This window comes from Staurois parvus, unplaced genomic scaffold (genome assembly GCF_062004578.1).
Source record: "Staurois parvus isolate SC_StPar_1 unplaced genomic scaffold, SC_StPar_1.0 ptg000139l, whole genome shotgun sequence".
In the NCBI taxonomy this organism is placed as follows: Eukaryota; Metazoa; Chordata; class Amphibia; order Anura; family Ranidae; genus Staurois; species Staurois parvus.
In genome coordinates, this window is record NW_028317935.1 from 1,636,296 (window position 1) to 1,652,667 (window position 16,372).

The 16,372-nt window shown below is 40.3% G+C and overlaps 1 protein-coding gene across 5 annotated transcripts in view; it reads left to right on the forward strand.

Annotated features, from left to right (window-relative positions):
• The window catches only part of ADGRG6 (adhesion G protein-coupled receptor G6), a 239,270-nt gene that overhangs the window by 207,650 nt on the left and 15,248 nt on the right, over positions 1–16,372 (forward strand). For all 5 annotated transcript variants that reach the window (XM_089673509.1, XM_089673511.1, XM_089673512.1 and 2 more), the window contains 7 exons: positions 1,346–1,471; positions 5,873–5,918; positions 6,896–7,005; positions 12,300–12,427; positions 12,796–13,064; positions 14,104–14,212; positions 14,880–15,163. In XM_089673509.1, the coding sequence (XP_089529635.1) occupies positions 1,346–1,471; positions 5,873–5,918; positions 6,896–7,005; positions 12,300–12,427; positions 12,796–13,064; positions 14,104–14,212; positions 14,880–15,163 (1,072 nt within the window). The remainder of the gene's footprint in view (positions 1–1,345; positions 1,472–5,872; positions 5,919–6,895; positions 7,006–12,299; positions 12,428–12,795; positions 13,065–14,103; positions 14,213–14,879; positions 15,164–16,372) is intronic.

Consider the following 16,372-nt stretch of genomic DNA (forward strand, 5'->3'; position numbering starts at 1 on the left):
ACCTCTATAACTTATTTCACTCATATAGGGCTAATCATAGAGGACAAGCTCAGTCAGTGTGCTGGGAGTGAGCAGCGAGCACAATCTCAGCATGCAACCTCCTGCTGCCATGGATGTATATGTGTGGCTTCTGAGCATTAAAGCCCACCTTTCTTGTCGCCACATTTATGCGTTACATGGTAAGCAAGGTGTTAAAATGATTGTAAATGTTCAGATATTATCTTTTTTAATAACATATCATACTTCCCTGCTCTGTGCAATGGTTTTGCACAGAGCAGCCCTGATCCTCCTCTGCCCCTGGCTTCCTGGCCTCCCCCCACCCCGCTGAGTGCCTCCAAAGCTAGCTGCTTGCTCTAGGGACACCCATGTGTGCTCTCTCCCGAGCTGCCTATGTATGTCTATTGGACGCATGAAGGTAAAAAAACCTTCAGCCTTTAAGAGCACTTTAAGGTGCCTAATACACAGAATTATAGGTAGAAGGTGTAAACCTATACTACGTACATATTTACTTTAATAAAGAAAACATAAATTAGCTTAACTTATGCTACTCTCTATATGTGAAAAACCATTGGTCATTTGCCCCATTAGTTCTATAAAAGTCAAGGGTCCCATTAAATAATAGTTAAGTACTGTAAATCAGTGGTGAGAGGAATAAATAATGCACTATAGTTTATATACTTTTATTGTAAAGTATGATCATTGCTATGGGAGAATGGTGTTTATTTAAAACAGATTAAGGCTCTAAACAAATTAACATATCAGTAGAGGTATTGTTTTATATTACTTAGCAATATTAGTCGATCAGATTGTGACCTTTTGACATGTAACTTTTAGGCAGTATACACATGCATATCAAGCACAGATGTAGATGCAGGGACCCTATTGTGTTCTGGCAGTAGGGACTCCCTCCCCCCCAAAATGTCAGAAAACACAGATCAGCACTGCAGGCATTGTCTGCAAGTGCTGGTTGAATAGTTTTCCAGCAGAACTGGTTGTTAGACCGACTTGAATAAACAGCGGCACACATGTGGAAGGCATTTTGGTACTTTGTATTTTGCTTATTTAAACTGAAAGTTCAGTTGAGCTTTAATATATTGCTCAGACTCAGAGGAAGGCAACCTCAGCATTCCAGAAGTGGTGAAGCTCTAAATCCCATCTTTCCTTAACCTCTGGAAGTTGAGCTCTTGGCTGTCGGTGTCTTGTATGCCTTATGGGATTTGTAATTTAGCTGGAGTGACCAGATTGCCTACTCCTGAATTAACCTAATGTATGCTATATTACTGTTAATACAATGTCTACTTTCAAAAATCAATCAGAGTGATATATCTGTATTTGTATTTAATAGGATTCACAACTGATTTCCGAGAGTAAAGAACTCAAAAGCTACGTTGTGTCATGCAGCATTGGAAATATTTCCATTCAGAACCTTGCAGATCCTGTTAGGATTACTGTTAAACATCGATCACCACTGGTAAGAAGTCCACTTATCATTTATGCCCATGTAGGAGCAGGGTTTGGTTATCTATTGGGTGGCTTAAGTCTTGTTGTACACACAGGCTGAAATTGGTCACTTAAGCAGGAACTGACCGACTTTTGGCCCATGGGTACAGCTGTCTGTTCAACAATAGCCAGCCTCATGGCCGGCTTCTGTTGAACAGACATGCTACAAAACCAATCCGATCAGTGCTTGCTGCCAATGTCTGCAAGCACTGATCAGTATGTTCTAGTGGGGGGGAAGGTCCCTCTAAGAATAGGAACTAGGATATGGTTAGGGGTGTACAGGATGCCCAAGTTAACTGATGAACTGAGGACAACTTCTAGAACTATTCACAAGCCTTCACTGCAATACAGTCTCTAAGGGAGAGCTAGCCAGCCTCTCATCAGTGTACCATCCCAGACCCTAGATGAACTGCTCTTCTTCACTCAGCAATCTGGAGGTATCCCTGAACAGGGGACCCGGTTCTTGTCACTTTAAGAGATGAACCATCACTGGTAGGTGGCTAATCTAGTTTCCCACCAAAGTGCTCTTTCCCTTATCTGCCAAGGGGGTGCAGGTGTACTCACTCAGATCCTCTCCTGTACCGCTGTTGGGTTGTTGGTTGCTCCCAGGCCTGTCAGCTGGGCGCTCCTTCCCTGCCATACAGGTGGTCCTCACTCAGGGGCCCAGTGAGCTCTGAGCTTTCCCCTTTTCTAGCTTAAAACCACTGTTTTTTGCCATCTCATTAGAATGGTTTCCCTTTACATCCTGTCAAGTAGACTCAACAAGAAGTGAAAGGATAACTTTCCAATGTGAGGGAAATCCCCCTTTTGCCAAGGGAACAAGTGTCACAATTGGAAGATTTTTCCTTTGATCCTGTTATGCTGGCAACTCAAAATTCAGGATTTACCCTTACTGCTAAGTGACGATCTTGACCAATGAATGGGGACAGAGACAGCGATAAATTACTGGCAGAGGGCCCAACCCCTAACCACTTTAATCATAAATTAAAAAAGGTTTGCCTTTAGTTATACTTTAAATAAAGCAGTTCCGCTCTGAAAAAATTCAGAAGATGGTAGAGCCTAAATGTGCAATGGTATAAGGGAGTGATACAGAAGGTGAAAGCCATAATCTATTCGTTCTAGGGCCATTATTCTTGGATAACTCTAAACTGATAACCAAAGTTAGAAATAAAGAAAAAGTAGAGGAGTTTGCAATCGGAGCAAGAAAGCAATACAGGTGGTAGAGGATCCATTGAATGTAGAACTTGGTTTATAGGGTCCAATGTTTCTATTCTGTCTGGGCCCTGTAATGTTTATTATTTACTTATCAAAGGTACATATATAGGACAATCAATTTATGCAGCCCTTTACATACATATTGTACATTCACATTAAAGAAAACATAATTACGTAGTTAACTCCTTTAAGGGGTTTCTGACGCCAGGAGGAAGGGTGGGATTTAGGGAAATGTGACTGCCGTGATTGGCTGTCACGGCAGTCATATGATCGGAAAGGTTCCGATCACAAGGAGAGATCATTACCTTTCTGTGGGACGTCGACACGTGCTGGGAGCTCGCAGGGCGTTTGCTCTCAGCATGATTGTTTACAAATGGTATGCAAATATGTGGCTGCTCGGCGTCAAGGCCTAGTCTCTGAGAGGCTGCATATTTGCTTAAGCTCAGCGTGAAGAGGTTAATCTGGTTGAAAAAAGTACTAGTCCATCCAGTTCAACCAACATAAAAAAAACAACCATACCCACACAAATAGAAACCTTCATATACGCTATCCTATTTTTCTTTACTAAAGCAACCTACTGAGCTGGCTAGAACCACCTCTTGAGGAAGTTTATTCCCCATGTTCACATCTCTTACTGTTAAGGAGCCTTTCTGTATTTAGAGATTAAGGCTCCTTGCACACAAGCGTTTTTATAAGCTCCTAGAAGCTATTATCAGCATATTTTTTTCTGCTCCTAGAAGATAAATCGTGTTATCCTATGTGTCCATGCACACTACTTTAGGCTATTAGTGTTTTTTGAGTTTCAGCGACTAGGAGCAGAAGAAAATTGTCTTTGTACAGCATATTTCCAGCAGAAAAAAAAGCTAAACTCTCCTAAATGCTGCTAAACACTACTAAAACACCCCTACCAGCTTTTTTCTTGCTTTTTCTCTTTTTTCCTCTATGTGTACTGTAAAAACGCTAATGCTCCTATACAGTTCTGAACGCTACTAAAATGCTACTAAAAACACTATTAACAGCATTTGTTATCCAGCGCTTTTCCCAGTGTATTTAGAGTGTGCATGGAGCCTGAATCTCCTTTCCTCCAGATGTAGAGTGCTACCTTGTCATTAAAGTGAATAACTCTACACCAAGTTCACTATATGGACCACTTGTGGTTTTTTACATGTTTATTATATCCTCCCTTAATCTCCTCTTCTCAAAAGAGAATAAATTCAGTTCAGCTAATTGTTCCTCATAGCTGAACTCCTCCATGCCTTTTATCAGTTTGTTTGCCCTTCTCTGCACATTTTCCAGTTCCCTGATATCCTTTTTGTGAACTGGTGCCCAAAACTGAACTGCATATTCCAGATGAGGTTTTACTAAAGGTATGTAGAAGGGGATAAAGGAAAGAGCGCACAAACTTTGCGCCTTACCTCAGTAAACAATTAATAATTTTATTTAGAAAATATACTCACAAGAGTAGCGATAAAACAGGCATAAAACAACCATAGTTCACACAGGGTTACAGGTCAGTCCGAAGGGGAGATAAAAGCTAACGCGTTTCGAAGGGTGGTCCCTTCTTCATCAGAGCTGGGTTTGACAGATAAAGACTTCAATTTGGCAGAGTTCGCATAGCAAGGAGACATTCAGCCACTGAGTGTCAGTATTACAGCATTTCCATGGAATGTCTCCTTGCTATGGGAACTCCCATGCCAAATTGAAGTCTTATCTGTCAAACCCGGCTCTGATGAAGAAGGGACCACCCTTCGAAACGTGTTAGCTTTTATCTCCCCTTTGGATTGACCTGTAACCCTGTGTGGACTATGGTTATTTTATGCCTGTTGTATCTCTACTCTTGTGAGCATATTTCCTAAATAAAATTATTCATTGTTTACTGAGGTAATGCGCAAGGTTTGTGCGCTCTTTCCTTTATCCCCTTCTACAGTTTTATCAAGCTTCCCCAGCTTCATGATAGAGCTGCACAACCTTTGATCAGCAGTGGATGAACACGCTGTTCGTTATTCTTCTTCTTTTGGTCTGAGTCCTTGAGCGCAGGAGATAGTGGATGTTTGTTTATTAAAGGTTTGTTCAGGGTTAAATTGATGATTAATCAGACCAGGCCACCTTCTTCTATAGCTTTGTGGTCCAGTTCTGATGCTCCTGTGCTCATTTTCGGCGCTTTCAGCTGTGGACATGGGTTAGCATGGGCACCCTGACCGGCTATGCAACCCCATACACAACAAACTGCAATGCACTGTGTGTATCAGCATGAGCACTAACCTTTACAGCAATTTGAGCAATAGTAGCCTACACAGGCTGGCATTTGCTTTGCATGTGCATCAGTGAGCTTTGGCCGCCCATGACCCTGTTACTGGTTTTCCTTCCTTGACACATGTACGGTAGTTCCCTGACCATTGCAGACCAAGAACATCCCAAAGAGCTGCAGTTTTGGAGTTGCTCTGACCCAGACATCTAGCCATTACAATTTGGCCCTTTGTCAAAGTTTCTCAAATCCTTACACTTGCCCATTTTCTTATGCTTTCAATACATCCGGGACAACATGTTCACTTGCTGCCTAATATATCCCATCCACTTTCAGGTGCTATTGTAACAGGTTGATCAATGTTGTTCACTTTGCCTGTCAGTGGTCATAAAGTTATGGCTGATCAGTGTATCCTTGCTGTAATGAACCAAAGCCCTTGAGAACAGAAATTAGCGGAGGACCAGAAGTGTGAGCAAACCAGGTTCTAGTGCATTGCATAATGCTGTCATCCTGACGTGTTTCACAAACTGGGTGAAAAATGAGAGTTACCTAAAGAGGTTCTTCAATCCTCCACCAAAAAATTTTAAATTGGTACTTTAAATGGTACACTACTGTAAGCAGGCAGGAAGTTAAGAGGCCTGAATTTTGCTTTAAGGATTTATCAATGAATCCAGATATTATAATCATTCAATAATGTTGGATGTAATATTTTAAACACATAATGCATCATTTATTTTTTACAATGCAAATCTTATCATTTCAACCTTTTAATCCATGTTTAGCGGGTCATACTTTACTGATACTCAGTATTGAGTTTATAAATATAACTTTATTTAGTTAAAATAATATCATTTTCTAAGCATGTTTTATGTTTACTTTTTATATCTCTGATGTTCTGTTTTTTTGTTTTAGGAAAAAGGAGATCCGACCTGTGTTTTCTGGGACACCAAACTTAATTGTAGGCTATACATAAATATATTCCTCTGCTTTTCAGATTAATATGAACTACTTCTAAGTGAGCTTGTGTGCGGTGAAAGTTGTGTGCTGCTGGTGAAAATAACTTGACAACTAGGCCATTCCAGGTCATGTTCTGAGCTACCTGGAAGCTGTAGTAAATATTGCTCTACATACATCCTGTGTAGAATGTAGGTGCAGATTTGTAGGGTAAATTATGGTACATTTTTCTCCTGATATTCCTGTTTCTGTAACAAACAATGTAACAATATTGGCAGGAACATAAAGCTCCCAGGTAAATAGAATACTTTTCAAATACAAAATCCTTGGAGAATTAATAAATATACAATTTACTCAAGCTCACCCATGGGGCTGATTCTTGTGCGAACAAAAAAAAGGGTCCTGCACTATTTTGGTGCAGATGCGGTGCGATCTGAGCCATACAAAATGTGGGACTCAAATTGTACCGCACAGAAATCGCAAGTGATTTGCACAGGAATACAGTGCGGTTCCTATGCGAATCACATGCGATGTGCCGCACTGCATCAGTGTGAACCCGAGCTTAAGAGCTGAGTGCATTTGTGGCAGACCAACGGGTTTTGTTGTATACTTGCAGGGTCTTCAAAGACATAAAACTTGGGGTGATTTGCATGCATGCAAGAATTGCATATATTATTTTCCCTGACACTTTAACACCATGCATCATTATGGCAATCTCTTCTTACTAATAGAAATTTAAATTCAAATTAAAATGTTTGTAGACATCTCAATTTTTTAATATTTGCTGCATTTGATGATTCTTTTTTTATATCATGTATAAATAATGTACAAACACAGTGCCCCTTTTACTTGGAAAAGCAAACACAGCTGTTAAAAGACTTAAGGCGGCCAATGTTTCTCACACAACATTTAAAATCTTGTTTGGTTGGAGGTAGTGGCGTATTTCTTAACAGCTGATTTTTCACTTTTGCTTTTCAACAGCTGGACATGGTGGCTGGAGCCAAACTGGCTGCAGGGCGCTGATAAACGAATCCAATGCTAACGAGACAGTCTGCTTGTGCAATCATCTCACAAATTTTGGTATACTGATGGTAAGAAAGGATGAAAAGAGCTTAATTTTCTTTTTACTGTCTTCCAATTTTATTTTATTTGCAAACTGAGTTTTCTACCATGTAAACAAATAGAGAAAATACTTTTTTATGTAAGCTAACTGAGACTGGCTAGACATACTGTACATTTAAATTAAACTATCATTTTTTGGATTCCTATCTCATTCAACTTTAACCACTTGCCCTCCTGAGGATTTACCCCCCTTCCTGACCAGGCCATTTTTTGCGTTACGGGGCTGCGTTACTTTAACTGACAATTGCGCAGTCATACAACGCTGCACCCAAATGAAATTTATGTCCTTTTTGTTCCCCACAAATTGAGCTTTCTTTTGGTGGTATTTGATTGCCTGTGCGGTTTTTATTTTTTGCGCTATAAAAAAAAAAGTGACAATTCTGAGAAAAAAAACAATATTTTTGACTTTTTGTCATTAAATATGTCCGGTAAAAAAATTTTAAAAGTCAAATTTCATCATAAATTTAGGGCAAAATGTATTCTGCGACATGTCTTTGCTAAAAAAAAATCCCAACACATGTAAATTAATTGGTTTGCGTGAAAGTTTTAGCGTTTACAAATGGCGGTGTATATATACTGGGATTTAATTTTTTTTTTATTTTTACTAGTAATGGCGGCAATCAGCGACTTATAGCGGGACTGCGGGACTGTGGCGGATATTCTGACACTGGGGGGAACTGACTTGGTGTTACTGACATCCCCAGTGAGTCCAATACAGTGATCAGTGCTAAAAAAAAGCACTGATACTGTACCAATGGCACTGGGCAGGAAGGGGTTAATATGAGGGGCTATCAAAGGGTTAACTGTGTGTGTTTTAATGTGGGAAGGTGTCAGTGTGCATCACTGTAAGCACACTGCTTTGGATGGCTGTGCTATGCACAGCCATCCAAAGCAGTGTGTACGAGCCGACAGGAAGGAGAACTGTTAGCAAATAAAACAGTTCTCCTCCCCGTAGGAGATTCTCGGAAATCACCAGGCACCGGCGAGTAATCACTGGCCAGAACACGGTGATTGACAGTCGTGGCCGTGAATGGCGGCGCAGGTAGGGTGTGCGCTCACCCCCTACCCAGAAATGCAAAATCACACACACACACACACATATATATATATATATATATATATATATATATATGTATATATACATGATTTTGTGCACCCATGCCGCCCTGTAGCAGTATTTGTGCTATAGGGCGGTCGGGAAGCCATTAAAGGGCAAAGGGTTCTTTGCAACATTGAAGTGGTTGTAAACTTCAGACATGAAATATGAACAAAGCATATCCCTCTATAATGTGTACTTGTCACAATTAGGAGCACTAAGTGTCACTTCTGTCTGTCTTTTGTTCCTTTGCTATTAGCACCAGAGTCACCTCTGACAGGTTTTCCTGACACCAAGAGAAAAATGATGACAGGGGAGGGATCTGCAGCAGATTGACATCCTTAGCTCTGTTTATGTGAGCTGTGTGGAGGGGGGTATGTTCCTTCTCTCCAATAAGCTTTCAGAGCTGTCCTCACAGATGTAACTTCAGCTCCCCACCCCCTGCTGTTCAGCGCTGAGAGATCCTGTGTAAATTCTGCACTTTGAATGGATGTAGGGGACAGACAGCTGCACATAAACAGGTGCAACCTATTTAGGAGGATTTCTTTCATCTCTATATATCACCTGAGGCAGTCACTTCACTTGCTGTATGTAAGCTTTTACACTACTTTAATGCATCCTCTGCATTAAGGTAAAAAAGATTTCTATGTCAGTTCCCCCCTGCCCCCCTTAAACACTTTCCTGAGCCTGAACCCGATCCAGCGCTGTGCCTGTCTCCAGCCACACTGCTCTTCTTTCTCCCCTCTCACAGGAGGCTCAGCAGCAGCAGGAACCATTGTCTCCAGCTGCTGTCAATCAAATTTATGAGCAGAGAGCAGGGGGTGGAGCTGAGCAGTGCTGTGTGTGTCTCAATGGACACATACAGTTCAGCTCAGGAGCAAGTTGCTTGCTATAGGGGCACACTCAGAAGAGTAGGAGCTTGAAGAACCAGTGGAGGACCCAAGAAGAGGAAGTTTGGATCTGCTCTGTGCAATGCCATTGCATAGATCGAGTAAGTATAACATGTTTGTTTTTTAGTTAAAAAAAAATACCTTTACAATCACCTTGAGGTTCCATTCACACTTGTGTAGGACAGCACTCAAAATCACATAGAGGACATAAATGCAGGCATTAATTGTTAATGGCATCCCAATGCATCTTGCTAATGTGTGTGAGAAATCACACAACTAAACGCATGATAACAAAGTACCATGCGTTTTGGTGGGCATGACTTTACAAAGAAAGGACCATGCACTTCTTTGGTGCAATTTAGTTGTAGTAATCAGCCCATTCAAATGAATGGACTGCCCAGGCACAATGCATTGTAATGTGTGCAAAAACTTGCAGCAACACAGATGCGCTGGCACATCACTCAGATGTGAACCCAGCATTATGCCCCATATACACGATAAGATAAGAAAAATTTTGCGGAGCCACTGATCGAACGATTTTCTCTTCGGTGATAAGTAGGATGTTTTAACCAATAACAATATTGTGAACAAAAAAATCCTGTTAAACAACAGTGAAAAATTTTGTCGTTTCGCATACGAACGACTGATTTTCTATGTGGTGGTATGACGGTCGTACGAAAAAAATCTATCAAGTGCTATCACGCATGAGCGGAAACAGATGATGACCCGGATGTTTATGTCCAAGGAGTCTTCGTAAACATGAACGAAAAATCCAAATGTTAAAAGTAGATTGGCCGAATGAGATGATGAAACCAGAATTATGCATGTTATATTTTATGTATCACTATTTATGTATATAGGTCATGTAATAAACGATATTATACTCATTGCTGGTAATTGTTGTGTATATCGCTCGTTCTGGCAGAAAGGGCGTGGCTACAAGGTCACACGCACACTGCATCACTTCCACTTGTACAGAAGACATCAACACTACGTATTGCCCAATGAACGATTTTTTTAGATTGGTTAATGTGGGCCACGATTTCGACCAACGAACGAATGCCTCCCGATTGTTGGATGACCGATCGGTCGATTTTCTAATCGTGTATTCCCACCTTTAGTTAAACAAGGTGTTTAAGTTACCCTTACTGTAATCTCCTTCAGAGCAAACTGAGAATTTAGTGGTAGGAGTCTGACTACAACATTTGGCTTGAAGCCAAATAAGATTGTAATGTTTATGACAGGGTGGAAACTCCGGTGAGGAAATGTTGTGCTACAGTGGAAGTGAGATATAAGTAGGTGGTGTGCTTTAAATTCCTCTCCTGCATTCAGGAATAAGTATCAGTTTTGCATGTCTCCTTATTAAATATTTTTTTTTTCAATAATTCATATTTTAATTTCAATGTTTAACCCCTTCCCGTCCAGAATCGGTGTCCCTTTAAAGGTTCTGTATGCCCAAAGGGCAAAGGATCAGCCATCATGTGCCACTGTAATTGATTGTCACATTGTTACCCAAATTTTTTGTGGGGACCAAGGGCTGTCTTTGACAGCTCGGTCCCTGTGCTGGAAAGATGAGTATGCTGTCAGCACAGAAACCTTGGCCACCCATTGATGCATATACATGGTGACCCTTTTGCCGCTGCACCTATGAGTTAACTGGTGGCAACTGGTTAAAGGGCCCATTTACATCACAGCATTTTTTTTCATTGAGGTGCGATGCATTATGAAGCCCATTCAATTTGAATAGGCTGTTTAACAACACAAAATTGCAACTCAACAAACAAGGCATTTGCATCTGTGCACTTTGGTGTTCCAGCCCACTTCTTACATTTTCTGGGGTGCAATTAACAGTGAGTGGCAATGCATTGTAACACAATTTTTATGAAGATTTTATGTAGTTCTGTCAACTACAACAGACACTTTACTTCAGAGGTATAACTAGAACCTATTGGGTCCCGGTGCTAGAAACCCTGATCCCCGGCCGGGGCCCTTCCCACTGATCCCGTGGCCCATTACTCCCATCATAGGGCCCTTTATTACGGTCCTGCAACAGGACCATTTCACAGTTTCTGCAGCCCTCCCACAATGGCGTAATGCCAGGGCCCAGTCACAAGTGTAACCTTTGCACCCCTGGTACTTGTGCCACTGGTGTTTGTATTTTTTTATATTTGTTATTTTATCTTTTATTATTTTTTGCCATTTTATTTTTTATTATTTATTACATTTTTTAGGAGCCCCGTTGGGGGCTTTTAGGGAGACATCCATGGTCTAAACAGACCTCTGATGTTACATCTTTGGGACAGAAAAAAGAGAGTACACAGCCCTCAATCTCTGCAGCCTCAGCTGCACAGAATGAATGGACAGGAATAGCTCTGTACAGAGCTTTCTGTTTATTCACAAACTGAAACATTAGTACCAATTACTGACTCTGTCCATTCAGAAAAAGAAGGGGCTGGTAAATGCCATATTTACTGGCCCCTTCCACGCATCCTGGCACATCCCCGCAGCTGCCAGTGGGCAAGGAGGGGGGGAAACCTAGCAATGCTGCAGGGGGGCAGTAGAGAACACAGGGGCCTGGGGGAATCAGGAACTGGATAGGACAGGTGGCGGGAGTGGCATGTAGAGGAACCGATCCTCTCCATTTTCCTCCTGCAGCCGATGAAAGAATGTGGAAAGAAAATGGAGGGCATTGGTTCCTCTATATGCCACCCCCACCACCTGTCCAATCCAGATCCTGCTGCCCCTGTATGGGACCAGGTTGCAATTACGGCCCCTGCAACCCCCATTGGTGCACCCCTGCTCTACTTCTTAAGCCTGGTACACACATACCAAAATTCCTCTGGTTAAGAAGGAACCGGCCAACTTTCACTTTGCATGTACCGCTGTCTGTTCAACTGAAGTTAGGCCAATGACCAGCTTCTGTCGAATGTTCATGCAGGAACACCAGCATTCGATCAGTTGTTGCAAGCAATGATCTGTTTATTCTGACAGGAAAGGGGGAATCCCCACTGTTTGAATACAATAGAACAGTGGGAATGATCCCTACATCAATGTCACTTGTGTTAATGTAGGGATCTGTCAGTTTATTTTTCTGTCCAATCCACTGGTTGAACAAAAAAAAAAAACTGCACTTGTATACCCAGCTTTAGTTAGCACTTGAGTGGTGTCAACTCACACTTAATGGGTTATTTTATTGCAAGAACCCCAAATTGACAACATAGGAATATGTGTGAAAATCAACCTATTTTAACCATAATATTCTTCTTTTTTTTTAAAGGACCTCCAGAGAGGGCAGTCGTATTTAGATTCAGAAAATGCAAAAATACTTACCTTCATAACATATATTGGCTGTGGAATATCTGCTATATGTACGGCTGCTACACTCCTGACTTACATTGCATTTGAGTATGTCAATCATTATTATTGATATTTGTATTACTTTATTATTGACCGTTTTTTATTTCTCTTTCTCTCTTTCTTAGCAGAGATTTTAGATATATTTTAACTTTTTTCATATCTGATTCTGATTTGGCTTCACTGTTATATTTTGGGTTTTACATAATTTGCTTCAAATTGTTATAACACGACTAATTATTTATCACATGCTTGCATATACAGTAGACTTCTAAAAAGCATACAAAACAAATAGATATATCAAACATCTATGGTAATTTTAGCAAACCTTTTTTTCTTCTGTATGTTTCTTTCTAAATTTCTAAATGGTTTCCTGAAGGCTATAAAAAAAAGCTTTGATTGTTATTTTTATCTTTCAGAAAAATAAGGCGTGATTATCCGTCTAAGATCTTGATGAACCTAAGCACTGCTCTGCTCTTCCTGAACCTTTTCTTCCTCCTGGATAGTTGGCTGGCAACCTTTGAAATCAATGAGCTGTGTATAGCGGTTGCTGCCCTGCTACACTTCTTTCTTTTAGCTACCTTCACCTGGATGGGATTAGAGGCTGTACATATGTACATTGCTCTAGTAAAAGTGTTCAATACATACATTCGTCGATACATTCTGAAATTCTGCATTATAGGTTGGGGTAAGTGCATACAAGCAACATATTACTGGTTATTAATTAAATTGTGGAAGATTTCATGAATCAAAAGCAAAAAAAAAAAGAATTGGTAAAAGTAGCGTAAATCAGACATATGGTAACAATCCAATACTTACAGTACATGTAATTAGCAATAAAGGTCTGCACACTACTATTATCTACACTATTTTGTAATCAGCAATAAATGACTCTGTTAGGATGTTTAAACTCCTTCACAGTTGTATAAAGCATATAAACACAAATATACAGATGGTACAAATATCCAAGTATGTCTTATCACATCAAGCACAATCCAGCATAGGTAATTTCTCCACTGTTAATTCCATTCTATAGCCAAAAAGAATGCATGCATGTACATAAGAAATGTGAGCACCACTTGCTCACATAGCAGCTGATGTTCATATACATCATCATATACACTACATATGATGTTCAAATACATACAGAAACACAGTATCCAAAATGGAATGATAAGGAAAGCAGAGTCAGACCCTGGTGAATAGAGAAAGGAGGAGGGAGAACCCAACATTTTGAGGGTGTAGGAACTCCCTTTCTGAAAAACCTCTTAAAGAGGTTCTTTAGTCTGACAAAAAAAATTAAAAGTAAACAGCTAAAAATCTTGTAGCTGCTGACTTTTAATAAAAGGACTCTTGCCTGTTCAGGGATCCACTGCTGTCCTCACCAAGGCCAGTTCTTCGCCGGTCTTCGGGTCCCCAATGACGGCATGTTTACTTTGGGAAGCCAGCTGTGACTTCTTGTGGCTTTTCAGCCGACTCCCCACAGTGCATGCATGAGTCGCACTGCACTTTGTGAATGGGCCCACAGCCTCCTGGGACTTGTGACATGCCCCAGGAAGCTGCAGGCAGAAAGGTGCGGGGAAAACTTCAGGTGGAATCACCTAGGCGATTTCAGAGGAAGTGGGAGCGGGTACCTGACAAGGTTATCCCTAGGTAATGATTGTGTTTTACATAATTAAATATAAATCAATCATCAATGATGGTTTACCATTTATTTGTTTTTTTAGGTATCCCTGCTATAGTGGTCGCCATTGTTCTGGCCAGTACACACAGGAACATTGCTTATGGAAATAGTTTGTATGGAGCTCATTTTGATGGAAATAATGGTGATCCATTGTAAGTGTCTATTTAATTTTTTCATGATGGTTGACTTATGATTAAGATGCTGCTCTGTTAAACGCTTATAAAATAATTTACATTTTAAATTCAAGACAGCCAGTAGTTTATTAAAGATTACCATGTACAATAAAAATGTCTTTAAACATGTAAATTATTAGGTTATGCCTGGTTAGTGCACCTTTCTTTTTCTACACTGGTGTCTGCACTAAAGCTCACAAATCATTTTTTGGCACTAGAGAACATAGTTGCAGGTATGACATCCTGTATATGTACAGGTATGACATCCTGTATATGTCACTATTGTAACAAGTTGAATTAGGTAAGTACTTACACAGTGTCTTAGTACACAGAGGCATTATATGTGTTTTGATGGCTTATTTTTCTGATAAAAGCCTAAGGATTCGTAGAATATTATGGCATATTTAATAACTACACCTAGTTTGAAAAGCTTCCACAATTGTTCGCACTGCATATTTGTATCTCAATACAGAAAAAACTTGTATCTGAACAATACAGGTGTTTATTTTTCATATTCAGTATATTTCAGCACTAATTCTACCACTTGGAAATTAATTCACAAAGTAAACTCCAACATCCAAATCATATGTTTATGAAATGAAAAATGTTTTGTTCAAGAATACTCAAGCCTTTTGATTTGTTTCAGCTGCTGGATAAATGACGATACTGTTTTCTATGTGACTTGCGTGGCCTACTTTGGAATTATATTCCTGATGAATGTAGCCATGTTCATTGTGGTGATGGTACAGATTTGTGGAAGAAATGGAAAGAGGACCAATCGCAGCATCCGAGAGGAAGTCATGCGGAACCTGCGCAGTGTTGTCAGCCTTACCTTCCTGCTGGGAATGACATGGGGGTTTGCTTTTTTTGCCTGGGACAAAGCTGCTCCTACCTTCCTGTACCTCTTCACTATTTTCAACTCTTTGCAAGGTACAGTATGGCTTAGTAATTTACATATTAAAAATTTTATAAATGCTTAATAAGTATTTAGACATCATTTAGTAGCCTGTGGCTATTATGTCAAGTGCCACCTCTGGTATATATACAGTAAATTTTTGTTACTATTGCCTCCTACATATGTTTTAATGCTAGCATATAATGCCCTATGTTGTAGCTAACAGCATATCCACTTGAGTCAGATCCAAATTTTTGCAGAGCAACATAGATTGTGACCTAGGGCAGCAGGGTTGCCAGGAGCGCCACATAGCTAATTGCACATCATGTTAGTTCCAGTAATTAATTCCTTGTGTAATAAAAGATTATAGACTTCCACCCTACCAGAACTATGCAGTCAGGTCCTTTTTGTTGCTTTTCTGTATGATTAGTGAATTTTTGTTGGTGAAATACATTACTGTGTACTTACAGTTATCCAATTTATTTTGTATACCAAGAACCAAACTGCTAGCAGTGTAGAGTGAGATTTCTTTATTCTCCCAGGTTATGTGTGCTAATGCAGAATGGGAAAAATCTTCAGCCTCTTCTTGTGTAGTCATGATGTTTGATTTTGATAGTATGATACTAAGACTAGCCATTAAACCAGGGTAGGAGGGAAGAGGCACGAGACATTTGGCTTAGGTTGGCAGAAGGTATAAATCCAGCCCTGGTGAGATTTATTATGTATTTCCAAATGGTTGTATACATTACATATACATAAATGTATAAATCATATTATGGCATTTATTACTGTTTGTGAACTGTGAAAAACGTGTAATATACACCCACCATTCAATATGATCTATGTATTGCTGCAGTTGAGACTGTAGGGTTGGTTGCAACTATTGTCAGTATGAACAGGAGCCAGGCGTTGTGCAGTTTTGTGATAAAAGTAATACACCTTATATGGAGGTGTGCCTTTAATAATTCATATGGTAAAAAATAAATAGCCAGCCTGTGGCTTTAAGAAGCCAGGTTCCAAGATGGATGGCCCGTCTGCTCAGAGGGAAGCAGTGGAGTAGAATACCTGTCAGTGCAGGGGCTACGTGTACCCAACGTCCCAGCGTCCTGGATGACGTCACTGCTTCCCTGCACTGACAGGTATTCTACTCCACTGCTTCCCTCTGAGCGGACGGGCCGTCCATCTTGGAACCTGGCTTCTTAAAGCCACAGGCTGGTTATTTATTGTTTACCATATGAATTATT